Below are 19,481 nucleotides of genomic sequence, written 5' to 3'. Positions count from 1 at the left end.
AGAGGCACACCTGGGCAGTTTGTGGTTCAGCATCAAACACATTTATTTCACTTTTATTGAGTATACAAGAACAGAGAGCACACGCGTACAGCACAGAGCACTGAGGTGGGGAAGCGCAGGGACGAGAGGGGTGAGTAAAAAGGAACAGGACAGCATTGCAGTTGGTTGGTAAGGTGCTTTTGAAAAAAAAATTTAGAATGATGTTGCTCATGCAATTTCAGGTCATTCTTGGAATGTGCTTGCAGGATTCAAAAACTGAAACAGGTCCTGGCACTTCCTGTACCCTCACATGGAAAAGATCCCGAGAAAGCAAAATAAGAGAACGTGAAGATCTGTAGGATGGCAGAGTGAGAAAAGACCCTGGAGAGCAGCTGGTTTATCCTGCTCATTTTGCAAGTGGGGAAACTAAGGCCCAAAAGGGGGGATGGGACTGGTCCAATGTCACATGGCAAGTTAGGGGCTGAGCCAGGATGCCCCTCCCGGGACTTTTTCCACTATGCTACATGGTCTCCTGGGTGGAGAGGTGGCACAGAAAGGATGAGAAATGTAAAAAGGAGAAGTAGGTTGAAGACAGACGAGACAAACATCTATATTCTCTGTGAAGAGAAGGACGGGGAGGAAACAGTGCCCCCAGATTTCAGCTTCGCAGCTCCCTCCTCCCTGGCGGTGCTGCCTGCCTTTCCATGGAAGGAAGGTCAGAGCATCTGTGGGATGGAGATCTCCACGAACCCCGGTCAGCCCACGAACTTGGTCACTTCATCCTGGTCCTGAAGCCACACACCCAGGGACTGCAGGTGCAGAACCCAGAACAAATATTCTCCCCGAGGTGTGCTCAGGGTGCATGGCTCCTGCAAAGCCTGGGATGCCTGAGCCAAATTCCAGGTGGCCCAGTGAGGGTAGAGCCAATACAGCTCTTGACCCAGAAGAGTGGGGGCTCTCAGGTTATGAAGGGTGGAAAGGAGGTTCTGTGGCTTCTCTGCCAGGACTGTAAAAAGAACCTGGTGGATGGGAAGTGTGCCATCACCACACTCAGGGGGAGTTGGAGTGGGCCACTGGCCTGCTCCAGGGGTGTGGGAGGTGGGCGGAATGTGGCTGACGCTGCCATCCGGGCCCAGGTGCAGGACTGTCTGCTCTGTCCTATCTTTGCCCACAGAGGCAAACACTATTCTGGTTTCTTGTCCTCTGTGAGGTCAGCACTGGCTGAACAGCTATGCATATATACCGTCGGGGTGACTGGGCCCTGTGGGGGGCGTCCCTGGGCAATGTCCAGTAATTGGAGAGAATGCAGAAATGCTCTCAGATGGGCAAGCCACAGTTAGAGACGTATGGTTGGCTCAGGGGACTTCTCAGTTCTCTCTCCTTCCCCACACCCTCTCCTTCAGCCCAAGAATAGTGCCCGGCACAAGTAGGTACTCGGTAAGTATTTGTTGAGTGAATTTATCCACTGCTTTAAAGCAGGGCTGGGAAGGTGCAATGCAACGAGGCTGAGAAATTAAAGTGCAGTGGAGACACAGGGTCTCAGAAGGGGACTCACTGAACTCAGGGAAGCAGCTTGTGGCAGGATTGCCTGGGAAAGCCCATGTGCACTAGAGGTCGACGCCAAGCTCTTGATGGGGTCTTCTCCAAGGGCTCTGTGGTCTCTGGACAATTTCTGGGACTCCAGGGGGACAGGCTCAGAGCTCAGATGCTGGCTGAAGGCAAGATCTGCAAAGCCTGAGTCTTATACATAGACAGAGCCTTTGAGTACCACCAGCTTTCACCCTCAGCTTGTTCCAGGACAGGCGAAGCTTTCGGAAGGAGAGCTTGGACCTATCAGGGCCTGCCCTGCGTTCACGGTCTCTAGCACGGCTGCTCTGGCCCAGGAGGAACAGAATGAGTATGGGAGGGTCAGAGGAAAAGACTGAGCTGGGAATTTCCAGACAGCCAAGTTAGAGCCACCATCCCCTGCAGCAGCCAGGGGTGTCACCTCCCTTTGGACGGGGGGGTAGCTGTCACAATGTGGTCAGGAAAAGGCAAGATATGTGGCAAAAAAAAAGAGAAGACTGAAAACCAATGTAAGCCCCTAGGGAGGTAGGGGGACTGAGCCAGGGGACCTCTGTAGCAGAACCCTAACTCTGGACCCCACACCTGAGCACAGACCTCTGGTCTCTACTACCCAGGGGAAGAAGGCATCTTGGACTACATCTGTGTTGCTTCCTTGCTAAACCCCTGCCCCTCCATCTGAGGACCTCGCCCCTCCCCACCAGTTAACCACTTACAAACACCACACACTGCATCACTACACTGAACCATTAGCTTCTACTTTGAGCAAGTCACAGCCAGAGTCCAGGCCTCCCTGGCTGGGCTGGTACAGTGAGATCTAAGAACCTTGGGGATACATCAATCACAGTCAGATAATTATAATTTTACAATGTCAGCTTTATACTTACCAGCACTGTTTATTTTAATATTTGTTTCCCATTATATGTAATATACATAACTTAAAAGCACATCCATACAAATCTCCTACAAGCTGTACCTTCATAATGAGAACCCATAAACGTACAATGTCTACTTTCCTTCCTGTGGCTTGGTTTTCTGTTCTTCCATTTTTTTTTTTTTTTTGTCGTTTCAAGTGAGAGTCATCTGCAGTGGCCCTCGGCAGGACGAGGACACAGACGGTGTGGGGCCTGGGGTGTGGGGAGGGGAGGAGTGAGCCGAGACAGAAAATGACAAGACGTGTGAGTCAACGGGGCAAGAAGGCAGAAGAAAGGAAGGCGGATTTTGCAGCCCAGTGTCAAGACCCAGAAAATTATAATCCAGTGTTCCTCCTCTTCCTTTCCAAGTGGGGACTTTTCTTTCTTTCTCGAAAAATGGTTGACGGTACGTGTCTTGCTGCTGCGACTTCTCCTGCTTTGCTGCAAAAGTGTTTTCCTTTGCATTCGAGTGGGCAACTGACGCTGGAGAACAAATGGAATGGTTGCCCACTCAATGTAATGTGCAGAACCAGGGGTGATCTGTACTTCTACAATCATTGTGGTCTTGCTTGCCTTTGTCATTCCGCAGGGCTTCGAAGTGGGGAATGAGGGATTATTGTTGTTATGATTTTTTTTCTCTGAAAAATCCTGCCAATTCTTCAATTTGTCTGCAAAAGAAATGTATTCAGGTGTTGGCTGTCACCATTGGCCAACTGCTCGGCCAGCCCCAGCAGCAGTGCGAGGACGCGGTGTTGCCTGTGTATATAGCTATATCTATATATCTCTATATATATATGCTTTTCCCTTCCCAGTCTCTCATCAGTGACAGTACGTCGCAGCTGGGACATCGGTGTTGCATTGGAGAATCCAGAATGAAGGCCCCTTCTTAACGGTTCTCTGGCTTGGGTTGGACCAGAAACGCCAGCATCTCTTCACAGAGGTCAGGATTCCTACAGCCAGAGGCACAGGGAGAAGGGAACGAGAGGAAGGAGAAGAACCAGAAAAGGTGGTGACTTTTGGTCGCACATCTTTACATGACAAGAGTGTGTTTTGTCTGCCTTCACTGTGTGCCCTTTATCACGGGCCAGGAAGGTACAGTGACTTGTCCAAGGCCACACAGCTTGTAAGTGGCAGCTGAGAACTAAACCTACACCTGTCTGACTCCAAAGCCCATGTGTGTTTGCTTGTTTGTTTCTAGGGGTGGAATCTTCCACTTAGAACTGAAACTTTGTCCAAGTCCCCTTTAACACTGAGAAGCTGAGATCACGCTCACTTCACTTTTTCTTCCTGTCTCCTCTCAGCTCTAAGAAATGTTTAGTCAGGATTGTAGACCTTCTTTGCTTTTCCTTGCTGAGCTCTGTGGGCCTCTGTGTGCCTGGGGATTAAATCCCAGAGTGCAGTGCTTACTTTAAGGGACTGGAGCCTGGATTCTAACTTGGGTTTGACTCCAAAATGTAGTGGTTACGGACATGGGCTCTGCAATGAGACTACCTGAATTCAAACCCCATTCCACAGCCTACCAGCCCTGTAAGCTCAGGTGGGCTTCTCAACCTCTTTAGACCTCAGTTGCTCTGCTATACAATGGGTCCTGCCTCATGCAGTTGTTGGGAGAATTCAAAACAAGGGTCAGCATATGGTTAAGTACTGAATAAATACTGGCTGTTATTATTATTACTATTGTTGTTGCTACTTTAACCACACACTATTCTGGGCTCCTTGAGGCAATGGCTCTTTACTTATCCTTGTCTTTCCAGTGCCCAACACTGTGCCTGGCACATAGCAACTACCCAAAACCATTTAACAGGTGGAATCATTCCTGCCCTTCACTACTCTTGCTAATGGAGTCATATAAACAACATTCTTCTTGGCTCATTTGACAGAAGAGAAAAAAGACCCAGAGGGCTGAATGACTTAGTGAGCTGGTGGCAGAACTGAGAAACAGGCTGTAAATTTTTGAAGGTAAGAAAGCTCTAGGAAGCTGGGTGGATGCCACCCTCTCACTGGCAGTGTTTGGGAGACAGGTCCTACATGAAGGATGTGGGCAGGTGGGAGAGGATAGAGCAGGAGCCACATATCTGGCCTGTGAGTTGTATGGAGAGAGGAGAAAAGGCTGTGAGATGGGTGCACTTTCCACACTCACAGCAAGAACTTCAAAGAGGCAGAACTTCCAGAAGGAAGGCCAAGAGTCAACTGGAGTAGGGGCAGGTGTTTCTGGAGGATCTGGGAGGGAAAGAAGATTAAGACCAACAAAATGGAAACCCACGTGGAAACAGGGCCTTGTGCACACGCTGGTGGCAGAAGTTTACGGTGTGAGTTACTCAGGGCTCTCATCAATCCCTAAACATGGCAAAACCCGGAGGGACAAGGAAGCAGGGTCACATGGCAGAGCACCATCTGTACCCGAGACACTGCGCTAGTATGTGACTGCTTGGGACTGAATATTTGTGTCCCTACAAAATTCATGTGTTGAAGCCTTAATCCTCCATGTGAGACACCTGAAGGTGGGGACTTTGGGAGGTAATTAGGTCATAAGGGTGGAGCCCTCACAAATGGGATTAGTGCCCTTGTAAGAAGACACATGAGAGAGATGATCCCTCTGCTCTCCACCACATGAGGAAAGAGAGAGAAGATGGCTGTCTGCAAACCAGGAAGAGGGCTCTCACCAGGAATGAAACTGGCCAGCACCGCAATCTTGGACTTCCCAGCGCCAATAACAGTGGGTAAGGAATGTGTGCTGTTTAAGCCACCCAATCTGTAAGATTCTGTTACAGCAGTTCAAATGAAGACACTCACAGATGCTTAAGGATTACAGCAGCTCCAAGTTATACATTAACTTCATTTTGTAGATGGGAAAACTGAGACTCAGGGAGGTTCCTCTGGGCACACCGCTAGCAAGGAGTTCCTGGCTCCAAAGCCTGGGTGTGTTCTTTCCACCCAATTCTGCCACTTCCTGAGGATTTTTTTTTTTCAATAGCTGCAGGCTGCACTTTAAGTGCCAACCCTATAGGTCATTTAAATATGATTTTGGGTATGTGGGATATCTTTAAAAGCCTGTAACACTAGTACCAGGGACATCTAAACAATACCACAGTATAATTTATTATTCTTGGTTTATTACAGCAGAGTTCAAAATTTCATTAGCCTACTTTGATTTAATAGTAATAACAGTTATAATTAACTTTTATTGAGCACTTACTATGAGCCAGGCACTGTTCTAACTACTGTATCTGTATGATCTCAATAACCCTATGAGACAGATGCCATGAAAAGTCAATCTGGTAAGGAGGCTAAGACCATAGGGTAGCTCTGGAGTCTAACAGATGAGGTTTGACTTTCTAATCAATTCATCATGTTCTCAGTTCCATGACTGTGAGTGAGTCACCTAAGGTCTCAGAGCCTCAGTTTCCTCATTTGTAAAATGAATGAGCAGATGACAATACTTATACCGAATGCATAGATGCCTGGAGCAATGTAAACACTCCATAAATCATGGCAATTGTTGTTCCTATGATTATCATCATCATTTGGCTGATGAGGAAACATAGCTGAGATAACCTGCTCAGTGTCATGCAGTTAATAACAGGCAGGCCGAGATTCAAATTCAGGTCTGCAGGACTCCAGGGCATTTCCTTGGGGTACTAAGATGCATCCACCCATTGAACCAGCATGTTTAAGCACTTCAAAAAGGAGTTTTCTAATTCAGAGAAGACCTCTCCCCCAGAATTAGTGATTCTGACTAGAGTAAGAGTCAGGGGTGGTTCCAACTTGGCAATAACTAATGGTAAAGCATGTGGGTGGAAAGCGCATTGGAGAAGCTTCTTTCTCTCCAGGGCAACGTAAATAAGGTGACCTTTACACAAGCATCCAAAAGAGAGAGGAGAATGGTGGTGCGTGGGACAATGGCAGAGAAAGAACTAAAGTGGGGTGAGGAGGAGGAATGAGGCAGCCAAGGAGCAGTGAGGTGGGCAGACGGGAAAGACGGCATGGTGGTGGAGTGGGCAGGATGTGGGCGCTGGGACAAAAGCTCCTAGTGGCTGGGGAGAATGGGGAGGGAGGAGCTTGGGGGACTGGCTGGGAATGCCCCTGGCAGAGGAAGAGTGAGGGAAAGAAGAAGATATCACAAACACACGACACTGTAGGAGAGCAAATAAACAGCCAGCAGACTATAACTGGAAGGGGGCTTGCCGCATCGCTTCATTCTGCAAATGAAGAAACTTGAGTCCCCATGAGGGAAGAAACTGACCCGTGGTCACACACCCGGTCAGTGGAGTGGCTGGGACTGGAGCTGGCTCACTGCATTCCCTGCACAAAGTTCTCTTCACCAGTGGCTCCTACTCCTGGCTACACATGGACTTCCTAAGGGCCAAGGCATAAATAAGATCCTAGGTCCTAGCCCAACTCTTCTAAATCAGACTTTCCCACAATGGTTCTCTAGTACCTGTATTCCCTGGTGACACTGCCAGCTCAGTACCAGCTTGCAAGTGACCTATACTCTACTACTCTGAGATCTAGGCAACAAAAAGTTAAAGAATTGGACAACTGAGAGGACAGGAGTGACAATTATCATGAGTCGAGGAAGGCTGGCAGGTACCGCTCTGCCTGTGACCAGCTTATACTTCCTTCCAGACCAGCACTGTCCAATGGAAATAGAATGTGAATCACATAAGGAATTTGAAATTTTCTGGATAATATTCTCTCAATTTTCTAGATATTCCTACTTGCTCAAATTTTCTAGATAGAAAAGTTTAATTTCTAAACTAAAATTCTAAATTTCAAAGATACCAAAAACAGTGAGAACAAGTGAAATTAATTTAAATATATTTCACTAAACCAAATTTCCAAATATTATCATTTCAACATGTAATCAAACATTATTGGGTTATTTTACCTTCTCTTTTTCATATTAAATCCTCAAAATCCTGTATATATATTTTACCCTTAAAGCACATCTCATTTCTGATTAGCCAATTTCAAGTGCTCAACAGCCCTGTGTGGCTAGCAGCCCCCACATGGTGTACACAGAGAAAACATTTTCATCATTGCAGGAAGTCCTATTGGACAGCACAGTCTAGATCAGGGTTTGTCTGTCTTTCCAAGTGGCAGGAAAATGTTTCAGTGCTTTTTGTTCTGACACAAAGTGGGTGGTCATTGAAGGAGAAAAAAACATTCTTGTATCTTTCTAAAAAACACTGGGTTCATTCATTAGGAAGAGGGCAAAAAAGGAGACGAGCTGTTTGAAGGGGTCTTTGAAACAGATTTTTCTTTTCATTGTGCAACATGTGAAAGGTATAATGTGCACGAACCTAAGTGTAGAGTTTAGCACATTTTTGTATGTGTGCATGCCTGTGCAACCCACCCAGTTCAGGAAGCTGACATTCTCAGCGCCCTGAAAGTCTCCCTTGTGCCTCTTCCCTCCCAATATCACATCTCAGAAGTGACCTCTACTCTGACATTTTGCATCACTGATTAGTTTTGCCTGTTTTTTAAACTTCCTATGAATGGAATTGTACAGTATGTACCACTCAACTCAGTGTCTGTGAGGTTTTGTTTTACAGGTCTGATAAAACTCAGTAAATGTCCAGAGGGACTAGGAGAACCCCTCCCCCGACACGGCTGATAAAAGCCTTACTGGCTGCAGCACCATCTCATCCCTCCCCTTCACCAAGGCATTGATGGACCCCAAGAAGACAGAAAAATACTGGGGCTTCTAAGGTTCTGCCCCAGCTGGTCAGAGAGGCCAAGGGTTTGCAAGCTAGCAAGACAGATGGGATCAAAGGCTTTGGGCACTTTATCTCTTAGCAACGTCCAGTGACCTGTGATGGAGACAGAGACTCAGGGACAGAATGTGGCACTGGGCCTGGGAGGACTTTTTCTGACTTCTGGCATATAGGCAATGGCCACTGAGGCCATGTGTGCCTCCACCTGTCCCACCTCAGTGCTTACTGTCAGTCCTGCCCCCCTTTTTTATCATTTTTAGATTCACTTTTCTGGGTATGGGGCTGAAACCCCCAAGAAGCCCAGGAACTAGTCTTCCTTCACCTCCTGACTCTGACTGGCCATGTCTGGGGGAGCTACCTCTCTCCTTTGAGCCACAAACCAGGAAGGATGGGGGAAAGCCAAAAAAGCTGGGCTAGAGGCTACACCACTGATGGGGTCTCCGAGGTAACTGGCCTTCAGAGGGTCTTGCCACTGTTCCCTCCTCCCGCTCAGGGCTGCTCAGCCTCAGGAAGCTTACCTGTGGCTTCTTGTCCCTCTCCTCTGGGGATGGGTCTGTTTCTCTGTACACGACAGCTTTGGTTACCAGCATGTCGGGATGCTGCAGTTTGGCCTCCTTGATGGCCAAGGCCAGGGCCTGGGGGAAAAGAACATCGAAGTGAGCCCCCGTAGAATACTGACTATGGCAGAGACCATGGAGACCAATAAGCCTCTTAGTGCACAGCTAGGGAAACTGCGACCCAGGGAGGGGCAGTGGTCAAACAGTTAGAGGGAGAGACTACAGCGCAGGTCTTCTGGCTCCCATTCAATGGCCCTTCCTTTGGGGCTCCTGGTGGAACAGGGTCAGGAAGTGGGTATCTTCTCTGCCCACAAGGGCAGCCATCCATGGGTAACCCAATCTGAGGTGGGCTGGGCACTGGGCAGTGCCACTGGGAATAACATTCTCTGTCCCCATACCTGGTCTTGATCAACATCTTCGTCCCCGGTAATGATGATTCGCTTCTCGATCCTCGTCTCAGAAAACCCTCCTTTCACAGTCTGCAGAGGGAGAGGGAAGGGAGGTCAGCCTTGGGTTCTGCTGGGGCAGCAGTTGCGACAGGTGATCTATCGAAAGGGCAAGGCTGGAACCAGAAGTCACCTTCTCTCCTGGCTCCCTCTCTGGTTTGGGGACTTTGCAGTGCACATCTTGCCTGGCTGCCACCACTCCCCCAGCTACCAAACTGCCCCATGTAGGTCTGCCAAGCCCAGCACAAATGCTGTCTCCCTGGCCCTGCTTGGTGACCCTTTCACCCTCCCGCCTGGGCACTCTCCAAGCACCACGTCTGTATCTCTCACAGTTCTGGGCCTTTCTGCTGACCTGTGTGTGTGACCAGGCCTTGTTCACTTGGGCTGGAGCTCTTGAGAGCAGGGGCTGTATTTTATTTATCTCTGTACCCGCCCCCTTTCCAACTCCTCTCAATATCACATCTCAGAAGTGACCGCTACTCTGACATTTTGCATCACTGATTAGTTTTGCCTGTTTTTTAGTTTCCCTTGTCCAAGCTGATCAGGGAAGGTGCTAAATTTGGATTTGTTGAATGAATACATGAATGAAATGTGAATGGTGACAAGGTTCTACCTTAAATGACTTCTAACAATACTACAAGAGAAAATTGCACTGATGATACTTACAGCCTCCACTGATTCTTGAAGGGGCAGGGTTTGGATGCAAGCTTAGAAGTATAAGATGGGGCAAGACATAATTGCTCGGCATATTAAAGGAGGGAGGTGGCTGAGTCCTAGCTGGAATCAGGAGCAGAGACAAGGAAGAGGGGCTCCCAGCTGGCAAAGCCAGGAGGGATTTTGGGAAGCAGCGTTCTGAGCTCTGTGTGGTGGGGTGTGTGATGGGAAACCTCCCCACAAAGATTCCAGTGAGGTCAACATTGCTCATTAACTCTTCTGGTGAGTGCGTGCACTTCCTGGGGAACACGCAGAGGTACTGAGTCCTGCCCAGAAGCAGGTAGGGCTGGGACACTGTGTGTGCACAAAGGGCCAGTGCTGCCTACCAGACTTCTCCTCTGGACAGCTCAGCAGAACTGCCAATTCCCTGGTTCCCTGGCCTCTCTCCTCCAGGCATCCCTGGCCCGGGCCACCTCCTAGCCACTCAAGCATGGACGTGCCAGCCAGCCTGTCCTCAGCTCTGTCCGCATTGTCTGAGTCATGGCCGCACACCAGGAATGCCTCCCTTTCTTGGCCCTGCCTCTTCCTTCCCCAGCTCCGACTCCCAACCTGGGCCTGGCCTTCCGTCCCTAGTGTTTCCCCACAACTCTCCTTCTTTCTCCCGTCTACCTGCACATCCTGGTGGACCTAATCTCCTCTCCTGAAATCTCTTTTCACTGGATCACTCCCCAGTTAAAAGACCTGGGCTGCTTCCCAATGGTTCTCCAACTCAGACCTTCCACAGTCACATCTGTCCTGGGACTTGTTTTATTTGTCTCTACTCTGTTTCCCCCGTCCCCAGTCCAACCTATTTTCCCACAGTTACATCCCCTATGTGATGCTTCTTCCTGATCAGGATGACTTCTCCTGTTTCCCACAAGCAGGCATTGTTTCCTGCCGCCTCCAGCAGCCCCTAGCACAGAGGCTGGTGTAAGGATGACACCGACATTTGTTCAGTGAACAAATAAGCACATGCACACAGTTTCTGCTCTCATCTTCTGTACTGCTTATAACATCTGCATCTCTCTTCTCCCTCATGAGTCCTACCTGGCTTACCAAGACCCTGCACAAACCCCACTCTTTCCAGAAAACTCCTCTTCACTCTGAGCCCTCCGTGTATCACCTCCCTCTAAGTCCCTCCAGCACTTCATGTCTATAAGGTGTAGACGCCATGATTCACAATTACTTCCAAGGAGATGGTCTCGTCCCCCAGCCTGGCTGTCAATGTTGAAGGGCAGGGTTCGTGCCTAGGACAACCCGCGGCACAGAGCAAAGCACACAGCGCTCTGGAAACTGGGGATACTGCAGGGCTCTCCGCCCACATTACAGGGCAGAGCAATGGCAACAACCTTCCCCGGCCCACAGCCAGGCTGGGGGCACATGGTGCCCTGCTGCTACTCACTTTGGTAACATGGGTGGTGGTGGAGGTGGAGAGGGTTTCCGCAGTGGCGCCGTAGGTGCTGGTGAGGACATCTTTCCCGAGGATCTGCAGAATATAACCACCGCCCACCCCAGGGGTCAGGTAAGGACACTGGGCTCCGCAGGGTGGGAGCAGGGGTCGGGTAAACCAAGGGGGCTCCACGAAGATGAAGTTTGGAAGCCGAGATGCTTTGAACTACTGACTCTAAGAATTCAGGAACACTGGAGGCTTCAGAACGCTAGCTCCATGAAACTCTCAAACCCTGGAATCTAGATTCCCAGAACCTAGATTCCTCAGGCCCAGAATTCTAACAAGACCCTGGGATTTAAGAATCCTGGCATCATAGAAGAATGAACAGAGGAATCTAGGTGGAAACAGAGCCCGCCCGAGCCTCCACCCTCTCAGAGCCAGGAACACGCTCTCTCTGGGGCTGGACAGTGAAAGAGACAGATGTGGAGAAGGCAGGAGCTACAAGAGCCCTCAAACTCGCAGACTTGGGCTCACAGGGCAGCCACCAGCAGATCCATGTCCAGAATCCAAGCCTCTGGACTCCCTGTCCATTGCCCCTCCTGGTCATAAGGAGAGCAGACGCAGAAGAGCTGTCACACCACAGGCACCACAAAGGGGAGGGGCCGCTTTGCCACACTGCCATGCCCCGCTTGTGTGTGAGGGGGTATGGAGGGCAGCAATGAGACTCTGGGGGTACCAAAGAGCCCTGTGGGCATCTGAAAATGACCCAGTTTCCTGGTACTGCACTTCAAAGGGCAGCCTGCTGGGCTCTACACTGCATTTGTCGTGGGCCACCCGTAGACCCATGTTCTCAGCATAGAGTCCCCTAGCCTGAACTGACCCTGCCCACTTACCGGAGAAAGAGAACGGATTTCCGTGGCCACCGTCTGTGGGCCTGGGATCATGGCAGCTGCCCCCTTCCCGGACTTGAGACTGTTCTCCTGGGGAAACAATAGTGCTCAGATGGCCCGATCTCATGTGGGTGGCCCCAGGATGACAGGAGCACCTGGCCACGTAACTCTCATGGCCACACGGTTGGGCAGTGACATTAGAAGCAGAGAGCTGAAGGCATCATTCAGTCCAGGCTCCTCACACTTGCCACTCACGTGCTCACTTGCTCACACACTTACACACATGCTAGTTCACTCACATGCTTGCACACCCACACACTCATTCAGCATTTACTGAGTGCCTGCTGTTAGGGACACTGTGGTGAACAAGACACAGTACTGCTCTCCAGAAATACTAACAAAGGAGTTGGGACAGTCAGGTTCTCCTGGCCCTGCCACATTTAGCTACATGACTGGGGGCAAAGCCACTTCTGCTCCACGGGCCTCAGGGATTCACTACAGAAAGGGACCCCTGCAATGTAGTTTCATCAGTGGTAACAAATATCCCATTCTGGTGGGGGATGTTGACAATGGGGGAAGTTATGTGTGGGCATGGGCAAGGGTATATGGACATCTCTCTGTATATATCCTCTTGTATAGGGCATATGGGGTACCTTCCTCTCAGTTTTGCTGCAAACCAAAAACTGTTTTTAAAAACTATTTTGAAATTTCTTTTTTTTAAAAGGGAACTCTGCCTCACTCCCACAGACCCTATGAGGCTAACAGAGGAGAAAGGGCTTTGCAAAAATATCAGTAGAATAAATATAGATGTATAGGCTCGCTATTAATAACATAATAATAACTACTGTTTTCTGAGTACTTGCTATGTGTTAGGTATTAACACTTAGGCTGCATCATCTCATCTAATCTTTAGAACGACCACAGGAAATTGTTTTAATATTCCTACTTTAATATTCCAGTTGAGAAACTGAAGGGCCACAGAATGTTAAGTGGCTTGTTCAAGTTTCCCAGCAAGTTGGTGTCAGAGCCTGGATTTAGATCCCCATCCGTCAGACTCCAAGTCAACATGCTCCTTCTGCAACAGCACTCTGCCCAGACTTCTTACCCTTGGGCCAGCAATCTTGGTCTCTAACTGTTAGATATTCCTGGAATTGGCCCCAGACTTAATACCCTATATTTGGCAGCGGACTAGCTGCCTGCCTCTACCTCCCACTTTCTGAACCATCTCAGGGCTCAGCCTTATCCTTCCAGGGGCCCAGTGCTGTATCCATTATGCTGCTACCAAGCAGGCTGAATCCCAGTCCTGGTCTGTGTAGAGTCCTAGATGCAGACCTCTGCCTGCCAGGGTGAGGACAGATGCCCTCTGCCTTTGCCCCTACTCCCCATGTCTACCTTCAACTGAGGCTGACTCCATCCACGAGCAACTTTCTCAGATGGAGTCTCGGAATGTGGCCCAGCAGAAGGCCTTAAAAGGGCAGCCTTTGAGGCTCAATGTTTTCTTTCTTACCTTAGGAAACAACCACTAGCCTCTGTGAATCCTACTGTCTCTTGGAGTCATTTTCCCCTAAAGCTTCTTTTCCATCTCCTTCTTTTCTGGGCACAGCCTCACCTCCACTTCCACAATGAAAACAGAGGCTACAAATGGGCCACAGATCATTCAAAACAAGGTGCCATACGCTCTGTCTGTCTTTCCTGTACGTCCAAGGGGGAACGGCTCCTCTCCCAGGCCAAGGCATGCCTCAGACTCAGGGCTCTCCTCCTCACCCCCGGCTCTCTGGGCCACCTCGGCCACTCGAGGCTTCCTCATCAGGCCCACTGTCCCCTATCCCTGTATCTGTAGCCCAGATCTTTCCTGAACCCTAGACTTTTAAGTGCAGTTGTCTCTAGACATTTTCCCCCGGAAATGTCCCACAGGTGCTTTGGACACATCAGATCCAAAATGGAGCAATTCACTGCCTCCCTGACCCCTGAGACATACCAGCTACCAAAGAGCACCCTCGTTCAACACGCTGTTTATATCAGCTCCTCTCACACTGGTGGGGTGTCACCTGGAGGCCCTGTGAAAACACAGACCACCTGGCCTGCCCCAGAGTGTCTCGGTCATTTGGTTTGGGGTGGGGCCCAAGGACTTGTCCAACGGGTTCTCAGGACCATACTTTGAGAACAGCTGGGCTAGTGAGAAAAGGGTTACCAGCCCATCTTTTCCTCTGGCACCTGAACATTCTACTAAAGACCAAACCCTATACTTTCCTCCCTCCAGGCAGCCCTTATCCCTGTCCCCATCTTAGGGATCTACTGCCTCACATTTGGGCCCTGCCCTAGACCTTAAAGCAGTTCCCTGCCTTCTTGTTGGTGCCCGTCTCCTTCAGTGCTGGATCCCAGTCCCTGGTACAGTGCTTCACAAAGAGTGGTGGTTTGATAAATATTGACAGAAGGAAGGAAAGAGGGGTGAGAAAGAAAGGAAGGAAGGAGTGGGAGAGGGAGGGAAAGAAGGAATTTTTCTCCAGTAACATCCCACACAGGGTGCTAGAGTAATCTTTCTAAAACACAGAAACACGTTATTTAATGACATCATGACCCTATTTAAAAAACTGAAGCAATACCCCACTGTCTCCAGGATGAGGTCTGAACTTTGTACGTGACAGTTAAGGCTCTTCAAGTCCTGGCCCAACCTTCCTTTCTAGCTTTTTCTCTCTCTGCTTGTCCTCCACACACTTGACATCTCATTTACTGACCACCTGTCTTTCTCCAATTGCTCTGCCCCTTCACGCCCTTGCCTTTGTAACTGCTGTTCCCACTACCTAGATTGCCTTCTCCCATGACCGCACCCTAATTTGTCTTTCACACAGAGCCCCAATGTCACTGCCTAGGCAAAGCCTTCCCCCTCCTCCTGGCAGGCTGTCAGCGTATACTTCTCCCCGTGCTCCCTAGGAAAGCACCACCATCCTGTTCCACAAAGGCAGGGAGAAATAATAGCAGCTCACATTAACAGACCACTTACTATGTGCCAGGCACTCTGCCGGGGGCTTTGCGCAGATTACCTGAGTTCATCCTCACATCAGCCCTTTGAGGGAGGTGCTATTATTGCCCCCACAGAACTGGAAACTGAGGCTAGAGAGCTTCAGGTAACTTTCCCAGGTCATCCAGCCAGGAAGTGGGAGAGCTGGACCTAGTTCACCACTGTGTGCCCAGGACCTGAGCAATTAGATGTACCTGTGGTCATTATTTGCGGACAAATGAATTCTAGCAGACAGTATACTTTCTTCAACTCAGTAAGTATCCCCGTACCAGGCAGATAGTAGAGACTAAGAAATGTTCTTGGAACAAATGAATGGATGGATGGATGAGCAAATGAATGATGTAACTGCCTACTCTCCACAGCATAAGTTTAAATCTAGCCCTCTATGCATCCCAGTGCCATGTGGTGACGGGTTGAGGGAAGAGGATGAACTGAGTGACTGGGGAAAAGTGTGTAAGCTGGTAGCTGGTTTGAGTTTACTTAATCTTAAAATCTTTGTTTACTCAAAACCTACTTGCTGTGTCTCTAAATTAATGTAATTCTCCTCCTGGGTGTACATCGGGTTTGCAAGAGAAAGCATTTGAAAACAACTTCCCAACAGCGAAAGACAGATCCAGCCCAGGTACTGAAACCCACACCTGCCCTGGCCCCAGCGCCAGCCCCGTGTGGCTGGTGTGCACGGTGGTCATGATGAGGGAACAGAGTGGTTGGGGGGCACAGTGGGGCTTCTGGAGTTGGAATGCCTGGCTCTGACCTGGCTCTACCACTTATTGGGTATATGCCTTTGGGTAAGCCACTTTAACTCTCTGAACTTCAGTTTCCTCATCTGTAAAGGGTGTGGAAAAAAAGGAGAGCACCCATTCAAGGTTCTCAGCACACAGCACGCCACTGAATGCTATCTGTGGGGTGTCACCATTCAAGGATTTGACATTACTGGACTCTCTAAAGAGCCTCTGAGCCAGGCAGAATGGGGATGATTCCCATTTTACAGATGAGGACACTTGAGGCCAAGGACCCTCCTTCATAGGTCAGGCAGCTGGGTGGCTGAACTAGAATCCCTGGGGAGGTATCCAAAATCCTGAGCTTCCAACAGGTTCAGCACACCCCATCTACTGACCAAGGTGAGGAAGTGGCCCCAAGACACAAGGAAATGCGCAGCAGCCAGGAGCGTGGGTCCTCAGGAAGGACTTTAGGCCTGGATCCTCATGCGTGGCTAATAATCAGATAATCAAATAGTACAGTACCATCATCCCCCTAATAGCCCTTGCGTGGCTAAGACGGCCCAGGTAACTGAGACTCGGGAAGTCCATCTCCCATGTTATGCAGTTTGGAAAACTGAGGTCTGACAGGATGTCCTGTGGCACCTACGGTGCCACACAGTGGAAATGTGACTGTCTGTCCCTTGCTGGACAGTGAGGGCAGGTGACTTTCCAAAGCAGCTGGTGATATTAGCTTGTTATTGAGCTCTTTCAGGGCTCAGGGGCTGCTCAGAGAGGGAAGGCTCTTGGGTTCTACTTACCATGGTGGTTGATATGGTCTCTGTGGTGATGGAGGGGGTAGTTGCTATGAACTCCTTCCCCCCAGGGGCAGTCCCATCGACCTGTGGGCCAGAGGAGGAATTGTTAAAGAGAAAGAGAGACAGACAGAGAGAGGGCAGGTGCCAGATACACGGGTAGCATGTCACCTGGGCTTGTGGCACTGCCAATGACAAAGTGACAGGCTGTGTGCATGAACATGCGCTGGGGAAGGGGTGCGTCCACACAAACACCAGGCTATGCAGGGGCCCCACAGGTGCTCCAGTCCATTTCAGTCGTCTTATTTGACAAAGGAAAAATGACACCAGACAACCTGACAAACTCTATCCAAATTCCAAGGCATGTGTTCTTTGACCTAGTGACCCTGTTGCTAGGAATCACCCTTTAGATATAAACTTAGAAAACTTTGCCAGGAAGTATGAACAAAAAGTTCACTGCAGCACTAACTTCTGGCTGCAGCAAAAGCAAAAGAACCACAGGCCCCCCAATGGGGAACTGCCCAAAGAGTTCGGAGCCACTCCTAAGCGGACTAAGAAGAGTAAGGTGGGTCCACAAATGCCCACAAGGATCACAAGGCAACAGGGGAAGAAGGTAAGGCATAGAAGAGAATGATCTCTTTTGTGTTCTATTTTTAAATATGTGAGTATTTATGTTGGTAAATGCATCAATTTTTTTTCCTGGTTAGAATTACAAGAAAAATTTCACTTTGTTCTGTTTGAATTTCCTAACTGTGAACATTTTATTATTGTTCTGATGTCAAAAAGGATTGCCGAGCTGTGGAATTGTGGGTCCATTTTCAGTTTTCTTTACATTTCTCTGTATGAAAACACATGGTACTAAACCAAAAGAGGCCAGAGAGGGAGCATGTTGCCTGAGGTCACTCAGCTCCTCAGCACGCAGGAGCCTTGACTGCTGCACTAGCTGCTGCATAAGCCCCTGTGCATGTTATAAAAGTGGGAGAAATAAATTCTGGAAATGACAGAGTTGCCCTTGTTGTGCTGGTTTAGTTTTTGAGACAAAGACTGGTCTCCAGGGCAAGAAAACCCCTAGCGCTCTAGTTCTTCTGGCCAGGGAGAACCAAGAGGGCATCTATCAGACCTACAACCTCAGTTTTCAAAGTTTAGAAACCACAAAGGGAGCTTAGGTAATGCACTGTAAGAGGTGTACCTGTTTAGACAGCCTCCTCCAGGGAACTAAATATGTTTCATCTTGCTAAGACAAATGATTTTTTTTACCTTTTTCCCCCAGTTTGTTCATTCTGCCAATCTGACATGGAGCCTTCATGCACAGCAAAGTGACCCAGGGTGAGCCATTCTGACTAAAGCTGGACTGGGATCCTCCTCTCCTCTCCCAAAGCAGCCCCTGGGCTGCCTCAGGGAACTCCTCCCATCCTTCAAGCAATCCGGAAGCCATGCTCTGACCCATCAGCCACTAGTCCTTATAATACTCCCAGCAGCACGGTGGGGGGAGACAGGATCATCTCCATTTTATAGGTGGGGAAAGTGAGGTTTTAAGAGGGATGGTCTGCCCAGGAGAGAAACCTGTTCCACTGACTACCCACAGAGCTCAGGGAGGGCGGTGAGGCCTAGGAGAGCATCAGGGTTAAAATGGGGGCTCTGAGGGAACCAACGTGGCAAGGGTTGGCCAAGGAGCTAGTCTACAGCGGAGACCCCATCCTCAAATGCCCAGCACGTATGTTCAGGGTGCACGGAAGGCATGGATTACCTGGGTGGTGTCCACAGTGGTAATTCTGGTCTGCAGCACAGACTCCGGCTCAATCTTCTTCCTGATGGCCAGGCTGCTGACAGTCATGGTTTCCATTTTCACAGGCTGCAGGGAGATGATTGAGAATACTCCATAACTCAAGCCCGGGCATGACTCTGGCTCACAGGCAACTGTGGTGTAGGTCAGAAAGTTACCTCCCACCCCTGCAGCTGGCCAAGCCTCTGGAACAGCATGTGGGTCAGGGCGCGAGGCATGGCGAGATGTCACAAATGGCCCCAGAGGAGAGCCCGGACCACCAGCAGCACCCAGACGTGTGTGCCTGCCTTATGGCGGCCAGATGTTGTTTTTCAGGCTACCATTAAAAGAACATCTACTATTCAATTAAAATGCTCTGTGCCAAGCCCCACACTAAGTATTTCCTTATATCATGTTATGTCACTGAATCCTGAATGACTTCAATTGTTATGCCACCACTTCCCAGCGGCTTCATTTAGGAAGGAGTCACACCCACCAGGAGGCGTACAGGAGCCAGGCAGGAGATGCAAAGGAGTGAAGTACGCAGTGAACTGGGGAGCACATGGGGTTCCACTCAGGCTTGGTCAACTGTGGCTGTGGGCCTCTGAGTGACGGGATTGTTTGATTTTTTTAATGGTATAAAAAAAAAACCTAGATTTTATATTCAACGTTCTGATTTTTAAAAAAAACAAAAAACAGAAAACACATCAGCTAGCCAGATCTTTACAACCTCTACTATTGAAGTCTTAATTGATCAGTCTTCTGATTCCTCCATCAGGCCTAGTTCAGGCACATCGCAGGTAAGGAGATCCAATGAATGAGTGAAAGTCAGCTTGTCATCTGCTTGGGAGGGCAGTGGGAAAGATTCTTAGATGCTTGTAACCCTGAGATCTAGCCATTCATCCAATTAATCAGCTATTGATGCCTGGTATGTACATGCTTGGAGGACCTACCAGGAGGACAGCAGACCTGTCAGCTGCGACTACCTGGGCTAATGCCAAGAGCACAAGCCTTACAGGGCAAGGGGGCTGTGGAGGG

At 49.3% G+C, this 19,481-nt stretch overlaps 1 protein-coding gene across 22 annotated transcripts in view; it reads right to left on the bottom strand.

Annotated features, from left to right (window-relative positions):
• Window positions 1-2,397: 2,397 nt before the first annotated feature.
• Window positions 2,398-19,481, bottom strand: part of EPB41L1 (erythrocyte membrane protein band 4.1 like 1) — a 144,236-nt gene continuing 127,152 nt past the window's right edge. For all 22 annotated transcript variants that reach the window (XM_036902398.2, XM_036902413.2, XM_036902410.2 and 19 more), the window contains 7 exons: window positions 18,429-18,533; window positions 16,688-16,768; window positions 12,153-12,239; window positions 11,272-11,355; window positions 9,129-9,209; window positions 8,692-8,808; window positions 2,398-3,406 (listed from right to left, as the gene is read on the bottom strand). In XM_036902398.2, the coding sequence (XP_036758293.2) occupies window positions 3,398-3,406; window positions 8,692-8,808; window positions 9,129-9,209; window positions 11,272-11,355; window positions 12,153-12,239; window positions 16,688-16,768; window positions 18,429-18,533 (564 nt within the window). In that variant the 3' untranslated portion in view covers window positions 2,398-3,397. The remainder of the gene's footprint in view (window positions 3,407-8,691; window positions 8,809-9,128; window positions 9,210-11,271; window positions 11,356-12,152; window positions 12,240-16,687; window positions 16,769-18,428; window positions 18,534-19,481) is intronic.

The sequence above is a fragment of the Manis pentadactyla genome, chromosome 5 (genome assembly GCF_030020395.1).
Source record: "Manis pentadactyla isolate mManPen7 chromosome 5, mManPen7.hap1, whole genome shotgun sequence".
NCBI lineage: Eukaryota > Metazoa > Chordata > Mammalia > Pholidota > Manidae > Manis > Manis pentadactyla.
The sequence above is the reverse complement of the archived record's forward strand: the minus strand, read 5'-3'. Positions and strand labels throughout refer to the sequence as shown.